This window comes from Gymnoscopelus microlampas (genome assembly GCF_963454915.1).
Source record: "Gymnoscopelus microlampas genome assembly, chromosome: 21".
Taxonomy (NCBI): Eukaryota; Metazoa; Chordata; class Actinopteri; order Myctophiformes; family Myctophidae; genus Gymnoscopelus; species Gymnoscopelus microlampas.
Window position 1 is genome coordinate 37,452,774 of NC_139958.1, and position 17,215 is coordinate 37,469,988.

Here is a 17,215-nt window from a genome sequence, read left to right on the forward strand (position 1 = left end):
AAACTCACAAACATTGGCCAAAGGGTGGCGCTGTAGCACTCAATTGAAATATGCCAACTTTGAACAGGTACAACTCATGCCCTGTTTGACCCACAGCCATGAAACTTCAATGCACACATGCGTCTCCTCATGCCTAACAACTTTCACACTCTGACTTTTGACCTCTGACCTTTAGATCTCCCACCATTTTGAATTCTATGAAAAGCAGTAAAAAAGACTCTTCCTTCGTACAGATTGAGCAATCTGTACGAAACTGTATACACATGAACTTTGGACCAATGCCGACAGACGTGAGCAAGCGGATTTTCCATAAGTGAAAACGTTAAGCTTTTATAAGCCAATGAAAATTGCAGTTTTATGACAATTATTCATCTGCCCCTAACACATACATGCAGACTCACATTTGTTTGACACTTTGCAATATTGTAGAGGGTCCTTCCAAGTATCACTGAAACCAATCTTACTCCAATAGGTCAAAGGGGGGCGCTATAGCAATTTTTTGAAAATGCAAACTTTAAACAGGCAAAAGTCATGCCTCGTTTGGCCGACAGCCGTTAAACCTGCTTACACATGTGCCTTGACTCATGAGGAACACATGTATCACTTTGACCAGTAAGCTCTGCCCTTAGATTGTCTGCAATTTTGAGCAGTTTGAAAAACATTTAAATCCAGGATTTCTGAGCAATTTGCGTGAAAGTGTGTCATGTGTGTGAACTCCCTTTTCACTAGTTCGGGTCTGTTGGCCCAATGGCTTAATCATCTGCCTTGATACCACAGGGTCGCCCGTTCAAATCCCATGTCATGCAGACTTCAACTCAATTGCATTGCACACAACATGATTGTATCAATGAATAAACATGCAATTGATAAATGAAATGCTTATTGGGAGTAGTTATTTTCAATATATGACGTACTTCATTCCCTCTTTTGTTTTGTTTTGTTGGATTCTCCTTTTTCACTGACTAAGGCTGTGGGTTGAATAGCTTGATCAATACACTGTTAGTCTCATGTGCCAGAGGTCCATGGTTCAAACCCCACTCGTCACAGTTTACATTTAAATTGCATTGTACAAAACATGACCCTGTTAATTCAGACATGTGCAATTTTCAAACAATAACATGAAATGCTTTTTTGAGAGTATTTTTTTTTAATGTATGACATACTTTCTTGTGAAAATAGCCGATCTACAATCTCACACCTTTTTAGATAGCAACGCATTGTGAGCTTGTAGATCGACTATTTTCACTAGTTTCCATTCCGAAATGTATTGAGCAGTTTGAAAAACATTTAAACCAAGGATTTCTGAGCAATTTGCGTGAAACTGTGTCAAATAAATGTTTGAGGCCCTTTTTCACAGATTCAGGTGTGTTGGTTCAATAGCTTGATCGCTTAATCATTTGCCTTGAAACCACAGGGTTGCCGGTTCGAATCCCACCTCATGTAGACTTATAATTGCATTGCACACAACATGACTGTATCAATAAATGCATGTGCAATTGTTAAAAATAACGAGAAATGTATACTTGAAAGTAGTTATTTTTAATGCATGACGTACTTCATTCGCCTTTTTGTTTTGTTTTGTTAGATCCTCCTTTCTCACTGTCTGATCCTGTGGATTCAATAGCTCCACCAGTAGAGTGTGAGCCTCATATGCCTAAGGTCCCTGGTTCAAATCCCACTGATTACAGTTTACATTTAAATTGCATTGTACAAAACATGACCCTGTTAATTCAGACATGTGCAACTTTTAAACAATAACATGAAATGCTTTTTTGAGATTAGTTTTTTTTTATGTACAACATACTTTCTTGTGAAAATAGCCTCACAACTTTTCAGATAGCAACACATTGTCAGCTTGTAGATCAACTATTTGCACTACTTTCCATTCCAAGAACACAAAACAAAACTTTATTGCTAAATATTTGTCAACCAGTAATCTAGAGTAGTTAGCAGAACAGAGGCTTGGTTCATAACGGACTGAAAAACCTATAGATATCAACAGACACCATCAGGGAGGCTATATTTCTAGTTCAATAAGAAGAGAGGCAGCCTGTGAATCCATAGGTCGCTGGTTTGATCCCTGTCCCCAACAATGCATTGAGGTGATCATTATTTGGAATTCTTACTTTGTTACAAACATACTCCTGGTAGCCTGTCTGTCTGTCTGTCTGTCTGTCTGCCTCTCTCTCACTCTGTCACTGTCTGTCTGCCAATCTGCCACTCTGTCACTGTCTGCCAGTCTGCCAGTGTGCCACTCTGTCACTGTCTGTCTGTCTGTCTGCCAGTCTGCCACTCTTTCACTGTCTGTCTGTCTGTCTGTCTGTCTGTCTGTCTGTCTGTCTGTCTGTCTGTCTGTCTGTCTGTCTGCCACTCTGTCACTGTCTGTCTGTTTGTCTGCCAGTCTGCCAGTCTGCCACTCTGTCACTGTCTGTCTGTCTGTCTGTCTGTCTGTCTGTCTGTCTGTCTGTCTGCCTGCCAGTCTGCCACTCTGTCACTGTCTGCCAGTCTGCCAGTCTGCCACTCTGTCACTCTGTCACTGTCTGTCTGTCTGCCAGTCTGCCAGTCTGCCACTCTGTCACAGTCTGTCTGTCTGCCAGTCTGCCACTCTGTCACTGTCTGTCTGTCTGTCTGCCAGTCTGCCACAGTCTGTCTGTCTGTCTGTCTGCCAGTCTGCCACTCTGTCACAGTCTGCCAGTCTGCCACTCTGTCACTGTCTGTCTGTCTGCCAGTCTGCCACTCTGCCACTCTGTCACAGTCTGCCAGTCTGCCAGTCTGTCAGAGTCTGCCAGTCTGCCAGTCTGCCACTCTGTCACAGTCTGCCAGTCTGCCACTCTGTCACAGTCTGCCAGTCTGCCACTCTGTCACAGTCTGCCAGTGTGCCACTCTGTCACTGTCTGTCTGTCTGTCTGTCTGTCTGCCAGTCTGCCACAGTCTGTCTGTCTGCCAGTCTGCCACTCTGTCACAGTCTGCCAGTCTGCCAGTCTGCCACTTTGTCACTGTCTGTCTGCCAGTCTGCCAGTCTGCCACTCTGTCACAGTCTGTCTGTCTGCCAGTCTGCCACTCTGTCACAGTCTGCCAGTCTGCCACTCTGTCACAGTCTGCCAGTCTGCCAGTCTGCCACTCTGTCACAGTCTGCCACTCTGTCACAGTCTGCCAGTCTGCCAGTCTATCACAGTCTGCCAGTCTGCCAGTCTGCCACTCTGTCACTGTCTGTCTGTCTGCCAGTCTGCCACAGTCTGTCTGTCTGCCAGTCTGCCAGTCTGCCACAGTCTGTCACAGTCTGCCAGTCTGCCAGTCTGCCACTCTGTCACAGTCTGCCAGTCTGCCAGTCTGCCAGTCTGCCACTCTGTCACAGTCTGCCAGTCTGCCAGTATGCCACTCTGTCACAGTCTGCCAGTCTGCCAGTATGCCACTCTGTCACAGTCTGCCAGTCTGCCAGTCTGTCAAAGTCTGCCAGTCTGCCACTCTGTCACAGTCTGCCAGTCTGCCAGTCTGCCACTCTGCCAGTTTTCTCGAAACCGCTCATTGCTGCTTGCAGCTATATTTTCTTATTGTATCTTTTTGTTTTTCATTAAAAAAAAGTATAAAACATAAATAAAAAAAGTAATTGAAAAAACACGGCCCCCCTCGTTACAAGGCCAATATCAATCGCCAGAACCAAGGACATGTGTTTTCAATGAGACTAACATGGTTAAAATGGAGTTTGAAGTTGCAATGGGTTTATATAGGCAAAATGAATATCAAATGTCTAAATACTGAATCAAGCAACTTAGAAACTGTCTGGGGTGCTCACAAAAGCCTGAGTAGACGTTAAAATGACCCCAAACATGTTTGAAAGTGAAATATCCCTTTAAGTTATCTCTGTTCATTTAAACTACTGTAAAGTTTACTTTTTGTGTATGTCTGCTTTCTTATAGGAAAAAAAGGTCGCGGTTCCATCAGGCATGTGGATAATGATACAGATGACATCGGAGGACCAATACTACGTGGTCATAGAGGGGTTGTGTTGAACTACAGCTTTATTCTTAGTGGGGTTAATGGAGATGAAGAAGTTAGTGTGGATAATGCAACAGCTATTAAAGGAAAACACACTTGTGGTCTCACTCCTGTTGTTGTAAACCCCCAGGATCAGGTCTTAGTTTGTGTGGATAAGGCAACAATTGACACACTGACGAGCCATCTGACCACCATCTTCCTCCCCATCCTCTACATCATAGTGTTTGTTGTGGGACTGCCTGCCAACACCATGGCTTTGTGGGTGTTTCTGTTCAGGACCAAGAAGAAGCATCCATCAGCGATCTACATGGCCAACCTGGCTCTGTCTGACGTGCTTTTTGTCATCTGGATCCCCCTGAAGATCGCTTACCACTTTAATGGAAATGACTGGATCTATGGAGAGGGGCTGTGCAAAGTCTTGGTGGGGTTCTTCTATGGGAACATGTACTGCTCCATCCTTTTCATTGCCTGTCTGAGTGTACAGAGGTGCACTCAAGCACTTTGTGAGCAGAAAGGGAATAACAAAGTGGCAATTGGTGTCTGTGTGACCATCTGGGTTTTCATCTGGACCACTACCATACCTCTATACCAGTATGATCACACAGTTAGAGTCATAGACCTCAATATTACCACCTGCCATGATATCAGTGCCATATGGGACATAAACAACCCATTTGCTTCTGTCAAGTACCCTTATTACTACTTCATGTTAATGGCCACCGTTGTGTTTCTTATTCCTTGCATAGTGATTGTTGTGGCCTATGTCCTCCTGTTCCGGTTCCTGCAGAATAAGATGGTACATAACGTAGACAGAACAGCAGTAAAGAACCGTCACAAAACGTTGATGTTGATGGTGACAGTACTGGTGACATTCCTGGTGTGTTTCATCCCCAGTAACATAATGCTGGTGATTCATTACTATCTGCTGAGCATTGACAAGGTAAATAATGGATATGGTTTCTACATCGCCACTCTGTGTTTGGCCAGCCTTAACAGTTGTCTAGACCCCTTTATTTATTACTTTGTGTCAGATGACTTCAGAAAGGATGTGAAGAACACACTGCTTTGTAGGAGCAGGAGAACTGCGGAGAGCATAGAGTCTGTGGAGAAATACTGTAGGAATAACAAAACCTATGTGCCTGTGAATACAGACAGCAGTAGCTGCTTATCAAATAGAGGAGAGTGAGGACTCTGGGAAGACACCGGTGTACGATATGGTATACTGTCGACTGTGCACTGCATGTTCTTCCTATTCTGTTCCTGACCCACCAATACTGTTATGTTCACCTTGTGACAGTGGCGAAAAATAAATAGCACTCTTCATAACAATAGATACTGTGTGAAAACTTGGGATGAAACGAGGTACAGATAACTTCTGCAAAAGAGGAACCATCAGCCCCATCCGTGTGCACTGTGACAGGTAGTCACTTTTCCGTTGCACAATACCAGCTTAACTCACCTTGGCTGTACCCTCCTTTTTGAATTTCCAAACCTGGTACTTTTTCAGTAGTTCCCCCATCAATGTTTCAGGTTGGTTGAGGTGATACCAAAGGTGACACTGTTAGCGTTTGCAACAATATATAGAATAATGGACAATATATTTTATCCAAAAACTATTTCACTTTAATAACGTGTGTCCATTTGTTACGGCCAGCCTTATTTTTTTATCTTGTGTTGCATAATTACTTAGTGGTTATATTACTTGTAGAATTTGATATTTTGTACTGCTGCTTGTGTTTTGTGTTTCTGTTGTATTCTGAGGTGGAGACTGAGGCCTGTCAAATTGACTGACACCTGCCTGTGCCAAATTCATGTTAGAATGTTGATCATCTGAGACTGTTAGTCGCCTGCCTGCGGGGCATTGGTTCCCTCCATGGATTGGCCGTCTCTGATGAGCCCTGTGACACAGGGGTCATCAGACTGTTTAGCTTCGGCAGAAGGGAATTGGTCCACTTTTAAACCCTGATTGATATTTGCATTCATCTTTAATTGAATTGTGTGTTCTTTTGTATTGCATTATGTTTTTGACCCCCATCTGAAAATACTTTGTGCCAGGGAACCCCTTATAAGATTTGTGTTGTTAAAATGTTTCATAAATATTCAAAATATGCACTCGCGTGGTGCAGTGGTAAAGTGCCTGCCCACCACCGTGGAGGCTGGGGGTTCAAATCCACCGCGGTGCATCCGGCTTTGTTGAGCGTCTATACGTATGCTATGCTGTTTATAGTATCATGAGGCTGTACATCTAGACTTAGTCAGTAGATGTACTTAGTCAGACTTGGTCATTCCTTTAATGAATGAATGAATGTTTTATTTCCGTGTCTGGACAATTTCTTGACCCATCCCACATGGGATTATCAGACACATCAATTTTGAAAAAATTGTAAATGATGACGTAAATGATACGTGTCAGATTAATGCCACAGTAGTTGACTGGTTTTGAGTGGTCTCCAGATTTTGGAACTGGTCTTATATCAGAAAAAGAACATAATACTGCATATGGCTTGATGTTTTTCATGAGAGCCTGGTTAATGACATAATAACAAGAAAGCATGAATCAGATGCACTGTACTGTAACTAGCTCAATCCAGGGTATTAAAGTGTAAACATAAAGTACTGCTGTAGGTGTTATATCAATAATGTCATGTGGAAAACTCATATGTCTGTTACTTTTCCAGATTCAAATAAAAAAATGTCAAAAACTGTTGCATTTTGAGTATGTAGTTTGCAATGTTTGCTACTTTTGTGTGACAAAGTACGTACAAAGTAGTACGACAGACATAAGAGGTTTCTGTCCGACAGTGGCGACTAGTCATTAGTGCTTTTCATGGTGTTGTGTTTGTATTACAGTTGAATGAATGCATTTGATTTGTGTCATATCTTACGTGGAACGTTGAGGTGCACGTTGCATGTTTATATTTGACCAGTTTTCCTGTCATGCTGTCTCTAACCGCAGTTATTTCCCCCTCATGTTTCCACTGAGTGTTGACGTGAAATGATCAGTGTGACCTCATACGCTTCTATAGAACACTGTTTCCCAAATAGTGGCTCAGGACCCATTTGTGGGTCGCAGACCGAACTTTATGGGTCAAGTAAATATCCATTTATTTGTTGTTCCTACATTTTGTTTACTTTTTAATTATTAATTCAAAAGATTTTCTAAAATGTTTGGCAAAAAAAATAGGTTTTAAAATAATTTCATGAATACAAAAAAACAATCAAAACTTTTAAGATGTAGTGAAAATAGCTGATCTACAAGCTCACAACGCATTCCCGGGGAGACTGTATACCTTCACGGGTTGGCTTCTTTTTTAAGACTTGGTGGTTTCATGTTTCTGTAAAATGTGCACTGTGTGCAGCTTGCAGAGAAGAAATGTGTTGAACCTGTAGTCACATGTAGATGTGACGCAATAGAGCACAGAAGCGTCACTTCACTTGTCTCTGACCCCTGGTTCAAAATCCCCTACATCAGTTCAGTATTGATGACTCCCAATTGCACAAGTGAGTTGAACAGGTTCAGGGCATGAATAAACGACTCTTTTGCAGGCTGCTGGGCTGGAAGGCTCTCCCTTAACGGCCACTGTTGGAGAGTGAGTCATTTTTTGGAGTATTTCAATACTGGGACCTGTGGCATTAATGACTTTTACAGTGCTTTTAATGGCTTTTAACCCTGGACGGCTCTGAAAGACCCCTCCCCCCAACCAAAAGAGACATTGGACTGATGCATTCCCCTCCTTCGCCCCTGTCCCAAATTCCACTGCTCTGCTTTTATTTGTATATATAGTAAAGAAAATAAAACATTGACTTTGGATTTCTTGCCTCTGTGTGGTTTTGTGTGGTGTCTCCCAATTGTGGTCACTTACAAGAACTGAAGCCTTTTATTTGGTTATTCACACTACCGTGTAACATTATTATTACTGTTTAAATCATAGAACAATGAACCAGATCTAAGGAAAGCCTTGACTGTCAATGTACAGACTCAGTGAGCACAGTCTTGCGATCGAGAAAGGCCGTCACAGGCAGACCTGGCTGGCACCCAAGAGAAGACACTGTGCAGGCCTGGAATGTTATCTTTTTAGGAGCAAGGCCCCTTGACCTTTGGTATTCAACTTTGTTTTTGGCCAAATGCCAGGGCAGGAAGGCCATCAAGATCAGATCAGAATGTTCACACTCTGTCTTGATGAAAACAGATGATGTGATCAGCAAGAGATTCAAGATGCACAGTGCATTCACTGCAGAGAATTTGAGTTTGTCAAAACCCCCACATCCTGTGGCAGCCCTGCAGCTCAGGATGCACACACACACACACACACACACACACACACACACACACACACACACACACACACACACACACACACACACACACACACACACACACACACACACACACACACACACACACACACACACACACACACACACACACACACACACACACACACACACACACACACACACACACACAGCACACACTCAGGACACACTCAGGACACACTCAGCACACACTCACACGGTGGCAGCGGTGGCCTAGTGGTTAGAGGGGCGGCCTTGATACCGGAAGGTCCCTAGTTCGATTCCCCAATTCATCACATCAATCATGAATCACCGCTGAATAGCCCTTGAGCAAGGCTTCCATGCAGGGTCTGGCTGTAAATAAGTTCCGCACTTAGTCCAACACCCTGGGTAAACAACAAACTTTGCTTTGCTTTACTCTTCTTGAGAGAATGAATGGGGAGGTACTCACAGATATATGATACTGGCATTCAGGGTGTGGCTTTTATATAAAATACGTAAGGTACAGTAGTCTAGTGAGAAGAGCAAGACAAACGCAGACCTCAGACATGAAATCAATTGGATTATTGTTGGTCATTCTATTTTTGACCTGGAGTTCTACATCAAATGCGTCAAGGCGGAAAGGTAAGGCTGGAAGTTGTTTCAATGTATTTTAACAGTTTTTATGTACCTGTAGGACAAATATTGAATTGTTTGTGGAATTTGGGAAACTATTTAAAAATGAATAAATGAATAAGAAAGCTTTGATCCACAAGAGAGACCTTTGCTGTTTGGTTGTTGTTCATTAATCAATATGTATTAATAATTTATTGGCCAAGCAATTGAATAAAATAAAATAATAACAATTTGAACTGTAGTATGCAAATGTGTCCTAATAATCCAATTCCCACACTAGGCCTATATCCTATACTACAGTATGTACTCATGTCTGCCTCTAACAGTTGTAGAAATGTGATTTATAGCCATTTGGACCCCCCACACAACTATAAGAGAAAGTATGCAGCTGTCTGCTTTGTTACTATGAAATGTTCTCTCTGTTCAAGTCAACCTGTTTTTTCCCAGACATTAAGCACAAAATATACAAGACATTTAACCCGTAAACAATCTCTAAGACAGCTTATACACTTTCACATTTTATTATGTAAATGTTAAACATAGTATGAATGAGAACATTCATAGAACATTGACTACAACAACAACTCATATTAATAATAATCTAAAATATAGCTGCAAGCAGCAATGAGCGGTTTCGAGAATAATGGCAGACTGGCAGACTGTGACAGAGTGGCAGACTGGCAGACTGGCAGACTGTGACAGAGTGGCAGACTGGCAGACTGTGACAGAGTGGCAGACTGGCAGACTGGCAGACTGTGACAGACTGTGGCAGACTGGCAGACTGGCAGACAGACAGACTGTGGCAGACTGGCAGACTGGCAGACAGACAGACAGTGACAGAGTGGCAGACTGGCAGACTGGCAGACTGTGACAGAGTGGCAGACTGGCAGACTTTGACAGAGTGGCAGAGTGGCAGACTGGCAGACTGTGACAGAGTGGCAGACTGGCAGACAGACAGACTCTGACAGAGTGGCAGACTGGCAGACAGACAGACAGTGACAGAGTGGCAGACTGGCAGACAGACAGACAGTGACAGAGTGGCAGACTGGCAGACAGACAGACAGTGACAGAGTGAGAGAGAGAAAGAGAGAGAGAGAGAGAGAGAGAGAGAGAGAGAGAGAGAGAGAGAGAGAGAGAGAGAGAGAGAGAGAAAGAGAGGCAGTAAGAGAGAGAGCGAGAGAGAAGAAGTGAACATGCATTAATTAACAAAGTCATGATTTTTGTTCAGTAAATTATATTTGGACCGGTTAAATTGGGGTTTGAACCAGGGACCTATAGACTTGTGGGTAGACAGTGTAAAGGATAAGGATAATTCCAGGTCCGTTCATGAAAGTCCTTGCGGTCTTGTTTCCAATGAGGGCCTGTGAGCAATTAGGGGTTAAGAGTCTTGCTCAGGGACAAATTTCATTTCATCGACACATTTGCTGGCCTGGCCTGGAATCGTACCTGGGGCAACCAGGGCCTCTGGCTCCCTAGGTGGGCTCACTAACCACTCAGCTATGGCCACAGTACAGACTGAGCCATTGGATAGACAGAATTGGATTTCATATGTGGTAAGTTATCATACAGCATGGGTTGCTTATTATATACATACAAGCTCATAACGCGTCACATTGTAGATCGGCTGTATGTGGTTACTGTAGGTGTTGTATTAATAATTACATCTGCAAAGTAACAAGTAACTAAAGCTGTCATCTGCTGTAATTGTAGTAGAGTAGAGTAGTAAAGTAAAAGTACCTAAAAATTGTACTGTGCATGTGGCAGGTGTGATTGGTGATGAGTGAGAGCAGGTGAGAGGGGTGGATCCAATCCATGGGAATAGGGGGAATTCCAAATGATGATCACCTCAACGCATTGTTGGGGACAGGGATCGAGCCAGCGACCTATGGATTCACAGGCTGCCTCTCTTCTCATTGAGCTAAAGATATGGCCTCCCTGATGGTGTCTGTTGATATCTATAGGTTTTTCCGTCCTATAGGTTCTTCCGGTGTGAGATTGTAGATCAGCTATTTTCACAAGAAAGTATGTCATACATAAAAAACAACTACTCTCAAAAGCATTTCATGTTATTGTTTAAAAATTGCACATGTCTGAATTAACAGGGTCATGTTTTGTACAATGCAATTTAAATGTAAACTGTGACGAGTGGGGTTTGAACCATGGACCTCTGGCACATGAGACTAACAGTGTATTGATCAAGCTATTCAATGCACAGCCTTAGTCAGTGAAAAAGGAGAATCCAACAAAACAAAACAAAAGAGGGAATGAAGTACGTCATACATTGAAAATAACTACTCTCAATAAGCATTTCATTTATCAATTGCATGTTTATTCATTGATACAATCATGTTGTGTGCAATGCAATTGAGTTGAAGTCTGCATGACGTGGGATTTGAACCGGCGACTCTGCGGTATCAAGGCAGATGATTAAGCCATTGGGCCAACAGACCTGTACTAGTGAAAAGGGAGTTCACACACATGACACACTTTCACACAAATTGCTCAGAAATCCTTGTTTTAAATGTTTTTCAAACTGCTCAATATATTTCGGAACGCGTTGCTATCTAAAAAGGTGTGAGATTGTAGATCGGCTATTTTCACAAGAAAGTATGTCATACATAAAAAACAACTACTCTCAAAAGCATTTTGTGTTATTGTCTAAACATTGCACATGTCTGAATTAACAGGGTCATGTTTTGTACAATGTAATTTAAATGTGAACTGTAATAAGTGGGATTCGAACCAGGGACCTTCGGCACATGAGACTCACACTCTACTGGTGGAGCTATCCAATACACAGCCTTGGACAGTGAAAAGGGAGAATCCAAGAAAACAAAACAAAAGGGCGAATGAAGTACGTCATACATTGAAAATAACTACTTTCAAGTATGCATTTCTCGTCATCTTTAACAATTGCACATGTATTCATTGATATAGTCATGTTGTGTGCAATGCAATTATAATGAAGTCTACCTGAGGTGTGATTCGAACCGGCTACCCTATGGTTTCATGGCAGATGATTAAGCGATCAAGCTATTGAACCAACACACCTGAGCCTGTGAAAAAGGGCCTCAAACATGTATTTGACACAGTTTCACGCAAATTGCTCAGAAATCCTGGACTTAAATGTTTTTCAAACTGCTCAAAATTGCAGACAATCTAAGGGCAGAGCTTACTGGTCAAAGTGATACATGTGTTCCTCATGAGTCAAGGCACATGTGTAAGCAGGTTTAACGGCTGTCGGCCAAACGAGGAATGACTTTTGCCTGTTTAAAGTTTGCATTTTCAAAAAATTGTTATAGCGCCCCCCTTTGACCAATTGGAGTAAGATTGGTTTCAGTGATACTTGGAAGGACCCTCTACAATATTGCAAAGTGTCAAACAAATGTGAGTCTGCATGTATGTGTTAGGGGCAGATGAATAATTGTCATAAAAGCTGCAATTTTCATTGGCTTATAAAAGCTTAACGTTTTCACTTATGGAAAATCCGCTTGCTCACGTTTGTCGGCATTGGTCCAAAGTTCATGTGTAGACAGTTTCGTACAGATTGCTCAAAGATCCCAGAAAGCTATGGACTTTTACTGCTTTTTACTGCTTTTCATAGAATTCGAAATGGTGGGAGATCTAAAGGTCAGAGGTCAAAAGTCAAACAGTGAAAGTTGTTAGGCATGAGGAGACGCATGTGTGTATCGAAGTTTCATGGCTGTAGGTCGAACAGGGCATGAGCTGTACCTGTTCAAAGTTGGCATTTTCAATTGAGTGCTACAGCGCCACCCTTTGGCCAATGGTTGTGAGTTTCGGGTTTTCGCCGTTTGGCATAGCCCTCTACCATATTGCCGAATTTCATAAGAAGTGACCACGCGGTTAGGCCAGAACTGGCAAAACCGGCGGAAGATCATGAATTCCTACAGATGTAATAAGGCTTCGAGCCTATTGGCCTCGACACCTTAATAATAAGACAAAGAGAAGACAAACATAAAACATCACCTAAATAGATGTGTATGCTGTGTATTCCAGATGGTATTACAACGTATGACTATTTTCCTTTGACAACAACCCCACACATGAAGACAAAACCTACATTTATTTTTGCATAGCCTATCAGGCATGAGGCATGAGAATATCTTCAAGCATGAAATGTATCTTCAAGCATGAAATGTATTGTCATATAACGTTACTAGAAATATAATGAAGAGGGTTGCTGTTCAATTATGAAAAGTACCACCAGCACAGATGCCTTTTTCCTATGTGTTGAAAAACTTTTGTATTGCTATCTAGAGAAAAGAACCATGCATCGGTAAATAGATGACTTGAAGAAATTTGAGTCGTACTGCTCTTGAAGTACTTCACTTTCAAACATATTTGGGGTAATTTTAACGTCTGTTCAGGCTTTTGTGTGTACCCCAGACAACTTTTTAACTAATTCAGTATTTAGATATTTGATATTTATATTATTAGCCCCTTTCCTTTATAAACTAATTCATTTTAACCATGATAGATTCATCGAAAACACTGTCCTTGGTTCTGGTGACTGGTATTGTCCTTCTAATACGTGAGGGGCCCTCACGTATTCATTTTATGTTATTTCTTATTGTATCTTTTTGTTTTTCATTAAAAAAAAGTATTTGAAAAAACACGCCCCCCCCCTCGTTACAAGGCCAATATCAATCACCAGAACGAAGGACATGTGTTTTCAATGAGACTAACATGGTTAAAATGGAGTTTGAAGTTACAATGGGTTTATATAGGCAAAATGAATATCAAATGTCTAAATACTGAATCAAGCAACTTAGAAACTGTCTGGGGTGCTCACAAAAGCCCGAGTAGACGTTAAAATGACCCCAAACAAAAAAAGTGAAAGTGAAATATCCTTTTAAGTTATCTCTGTTAATTTAAACTGTAAAGTTTACTTTTTGTGTATGTCTGCTTTCTTATAGGAAAAAAAGGTCACAGTTCCATTAAGCATGTGGATAATGAAACAGATGACATTGGAGGACCAATACAACGTGGTCATAGAGGGGTTGTGTTGAACTACAACATTATTGTTAGTAGAGTTAATGGAGATGAAGAAGTTAGTGTGGATAATGCAACAGCTTTTAAAGGAAACCACACTTGTGGTCTCACTCCTGTTGTTGTAAACCCCCAGGATCAGGTCCTAGTTTGTGTGGATAAAGCAACAATTGACACACTGACGAGCCATCTGACCACCATCTTCCTCCCCATCCTCTACATCATAGTGTTTGTTGTGGGCCTGCCTGCCAACACCATGGCTTTGTGGGTGTTTCTTTTTAGGACCAAGGAGAAGCATCCATCAGCGATCTACATGGCCAACCTGGCTCTGTCTGACGTGCTTTTTGTCATCTGGATCCCCCTGAAGATCGCTTACCACTTTAATGGAAATGACTGGATCTATGGAGAGGGGCTGTGTAAAGTCTTGGTGGGGTTCTTCTATGGGAACATGTACTGCTCCATCCTTTTCATTGCCTGTCTGAGTGTACAGAGGTGCACTCAAGCACTTTGTGAGCAGAAAGGGAATAACAAAGTGGCAATTGGTGTCTGTGTGACCATCTGGGTTTTCATCTGGACCACCACCATTCCTCTATACCAGTATGATCACACAGTTAGAGTCACAGACCTCAATATTACCACCTGCCATGATGTCAGTGCCATATGGAACATAACCAACCCATTCGCTTCTGTCAAGTACCCTTATTACTACTTCATGTTAATGGCCACCGTTGTGTTTCTTATTCCTTGCATAGTGATTGTTGTGGCCTATGTCCTTCTGTTCCGGTACTTGGAGAAGAAGATGGTACGTAACGTAGACAGAACAGCAGTAAAGAACCGTCACAAAACTTTGATGTTGATGGTGACAGTACTGGTGACATTCCTAGTGTGTTTCATCCCCAGTAACATAATGCTGGTGATTCATTACTATCTGCTGAGCATTGACAAGATAAATAATGGATATGGTTTCTACATCACCACTCTGTGTTTGGCCAGCCTTAACAGTTGTCTAGACCCCTTTATTTATTACTTTGTGTCAGATGACTTCAGAAAGGATGTGAAGAACACACTGCTTTGTAGGAGCAGGAGAACTGCGGAGAGTATAGAGTCTGTGGAGAAATACTCCAGGAATAACAAACCCTATGTGCCTGGGAATACAGACAGCAGTAGCTGCTTATCAAACAGAGGAGAGTGAGGACTCTGGGAAGACACTGGTATACGATATGGGATACTGTCGTCTGTGCACTGCCTGTTCTTCCTATTCTGTTCCTGACCCACCAATACTGTTATGTTCACCTTGTTACAGTGGGGAAGAATAAATAGCACTCTTCATAACAATAGATACAGTGTGAAAACATTGGATGAAACCAGGTACAGCAATAGATAACTTCTGCAAAAGAGGAACCATCACCCCCATCCGTGTGCACTGTGACAGTCACTTTTCCGCTACACAATACCAGCTTAACTCACCGTTACTTGCTGTACCCTCGTTTTTGATTTTCCAAACCTGGTACTTTTTCGTTAGTTCCCCCATCAATATTTCAAGTTGGCTGAGGTGATACCAAAGGTGACACAACAATATATAGAATAATGGGCAAAGAATTGTATCCAAAAACTGTTTAACTTCAATAACGTCTGTCCATTTGTTACGGCCAGCCTTATTTTTATCTTGTGTTGCATAATTATTTGGTGGTTATATTACTTGTACTAGAATTTGATATTTTGTACTGCTGCTTGTATTTTGTGTTTCTGTTGTATTCTGAGGTGGAGAGTCTGGAGACTGAGGCCTGTTTGTCAAATTGACTGACACTTGCCTGTGGCAAATTCATGTTAGAATGTTGATCACCTGAGACTGTTAGCCGCCTGCCTGCAGGGAAATGGTTCCCTCCATGGATTAGCCAGCTCTGATGAGCCCTAGTGACACAGCGGGGAAATGGTCCACCCGTCCTCTCACACGACAGTGACGACACCAAACCAAACCTGTGTTTCAGGCTTTGTTCTTTTGATTATTAACTTCTGTGGGTTTGTGTTTATTGTGTTGTTTTAGATTTTGTTTGTAGTTAAGTTTGTTATTTAGATCAAGGTCCTTCGTTTCTATATATTTTTAAATCACATCTTTGTAACCATTTTATACTTTTTTGTAATAAATATTTATATGCACTTAGTGGTGGTTCTTTTCGTTTATGTTGCGACCTTTACACCCCTAGCTATAAGGGTCGTAACACCATTGTTTTGTACTCAATGTCATTCAGAGCAAGAAACGTAAAAGAAATGTACAAAACCATTTTAAAGCATATCACATGATGTTATAAGAATGTAAAAAAAAAAAAAAAAGAAAGGGTCTGGGTGCTCGGAAGTTCAAAAAAGTGTAGTGAAGGTACTCATTGTTATTGTTAGGGGTCTGAAAACGTGCAATAAAGGATAAAAACCAAGGCACTCTTCTGGTGAAAAAAGTTAAAAGCCTTTATTGATGTGGCTATGTCATAATGTAATTTGTTAAAAGCTGGGATAACCCACGCGTATAGGGCCCTTCTTCAGGGTATGGGAGGTGGCTTGACACCAGCCTGTCCCGTAATGTGGGGTTAAAACTGACCATAGGTGGGGCAGGAAAAACCTCCCTAAGAATAGGGTCACTGCTAATGAGATCCCAATCCTTTTTATAAGACTTGCTACAGAGCTGTATGTAGTAACAAAATACACCTGTCGTCCTGAGGATTCTCTTGTCTTTTTATTAAAAAGTTTTGATCTAGACTAGAGGCAGGCTGGGCTTTTTTTATAAGCATCCTGGACAGTCTTTGCTTTATAGCCTCTCTGTGCAAAACCTTTTGACATGACTATAGGCTGCTCTTCAAACTCTTTACGATCTACAAGCTCATAATGCCTCGCAACAGCTATTTACACAATTTTTGTCTATTTCTTATATTATTTGACAATTTGGCCAATGTCTGACCAGTTTTTATAGTATAGTTTGTTAGTTACTTTTGATACAGTAATGTCTTTTTTGGGGGGGGTATTAAAAAGGTCTTAAACGTCCTTAAATTGTCACTTTACTGTCATCTGGGGACCCCCCAAAAATCATGTGGGGACCCCTTGGGGGTCCCGACCTACAGATTGAGAACCACTGTCCTAGACAGTGACTCCCACCCCATCTTATTGATCAATCAGAGTTCAGAGGTAGCATACCTGGACATATTTGACTGATATTGCCTTGTCAGCGTGATCTTTAAAAGACCCCTCATGTTTAGTCTCAAAGTGACGCTTAACACTGGATGTTTGACAAACAACATTTTCAAGACATGCG

At 41.8% G+C, this 17,215-nt stretch overlaps 2 protein-coding genes across 4 annotated transcripts in view; both read left to right on the plus strand.

Moving 5' to 3' along the window:
- The window catches only part of LOC311038434 (proteinase-activated receptor 2-like), a 9,196-nt gene extending 1,429 nt beyond the window's left edge, over nucleotides 1-7,767 (plus strand). The window contains exons 2-3 of one of the 2 annotated variants that reach the window (XR_014600052.1): nucleotides 3,918-7,333; nucleotides 7,365-7,767. Coding sequence is in view for 1 of the 2 variants with exons in the window: in XM_084047959.1 (XP_083904085.1) it covers nucleotides 3,918-5,182 (1,265 nt within the window). In the remaining variant the exon portion in view is untranslated. Of the gene's footprint in view, nucleotides 1-3,917 lie in introns of both variants that reach the window. The other variant, XM_084047959.1, reaches the window with a different exon arrangement.
- A 980-nt stretch (nucleotides 7,768-8,747) lies between these two features.
- On the plus strand, nucleotides 8,748-15,839 carry LOC311038435 (proteinase-activated receptor 2-like). 2 transcript variants are annotated; one of them, XM_084047961.1, is made up of 3 exons: nucleotides 8,748-8,916; nucleotides 13,845-13,960; nucleotides 14,054-15,839. In XM_084047961.1, the coding sequence occupies exons 1-3, from the start codon at nucleotides 8,841-8,843 to the stop codon at nucleotides 15,107-15,109; spliced, it is 1,248 nt and encodes a 415-aa protein (XP_083904087.1). In that variant the 5' UTR covers nucleotides 8,748-8,840; the 3' UTR covers nucleotides 15,110-15,839. The 2 variants fall into 2 exon arrangements, with proteins under 2 accessions (XP_083904087.1, XP_083904086.1); XM_084047960.1 differs by having other exon boundaries at nucleotides 13,845-15,839.
- Nucleotides 15,840-17,215: the final 1,376 nt, after the last annotated feature.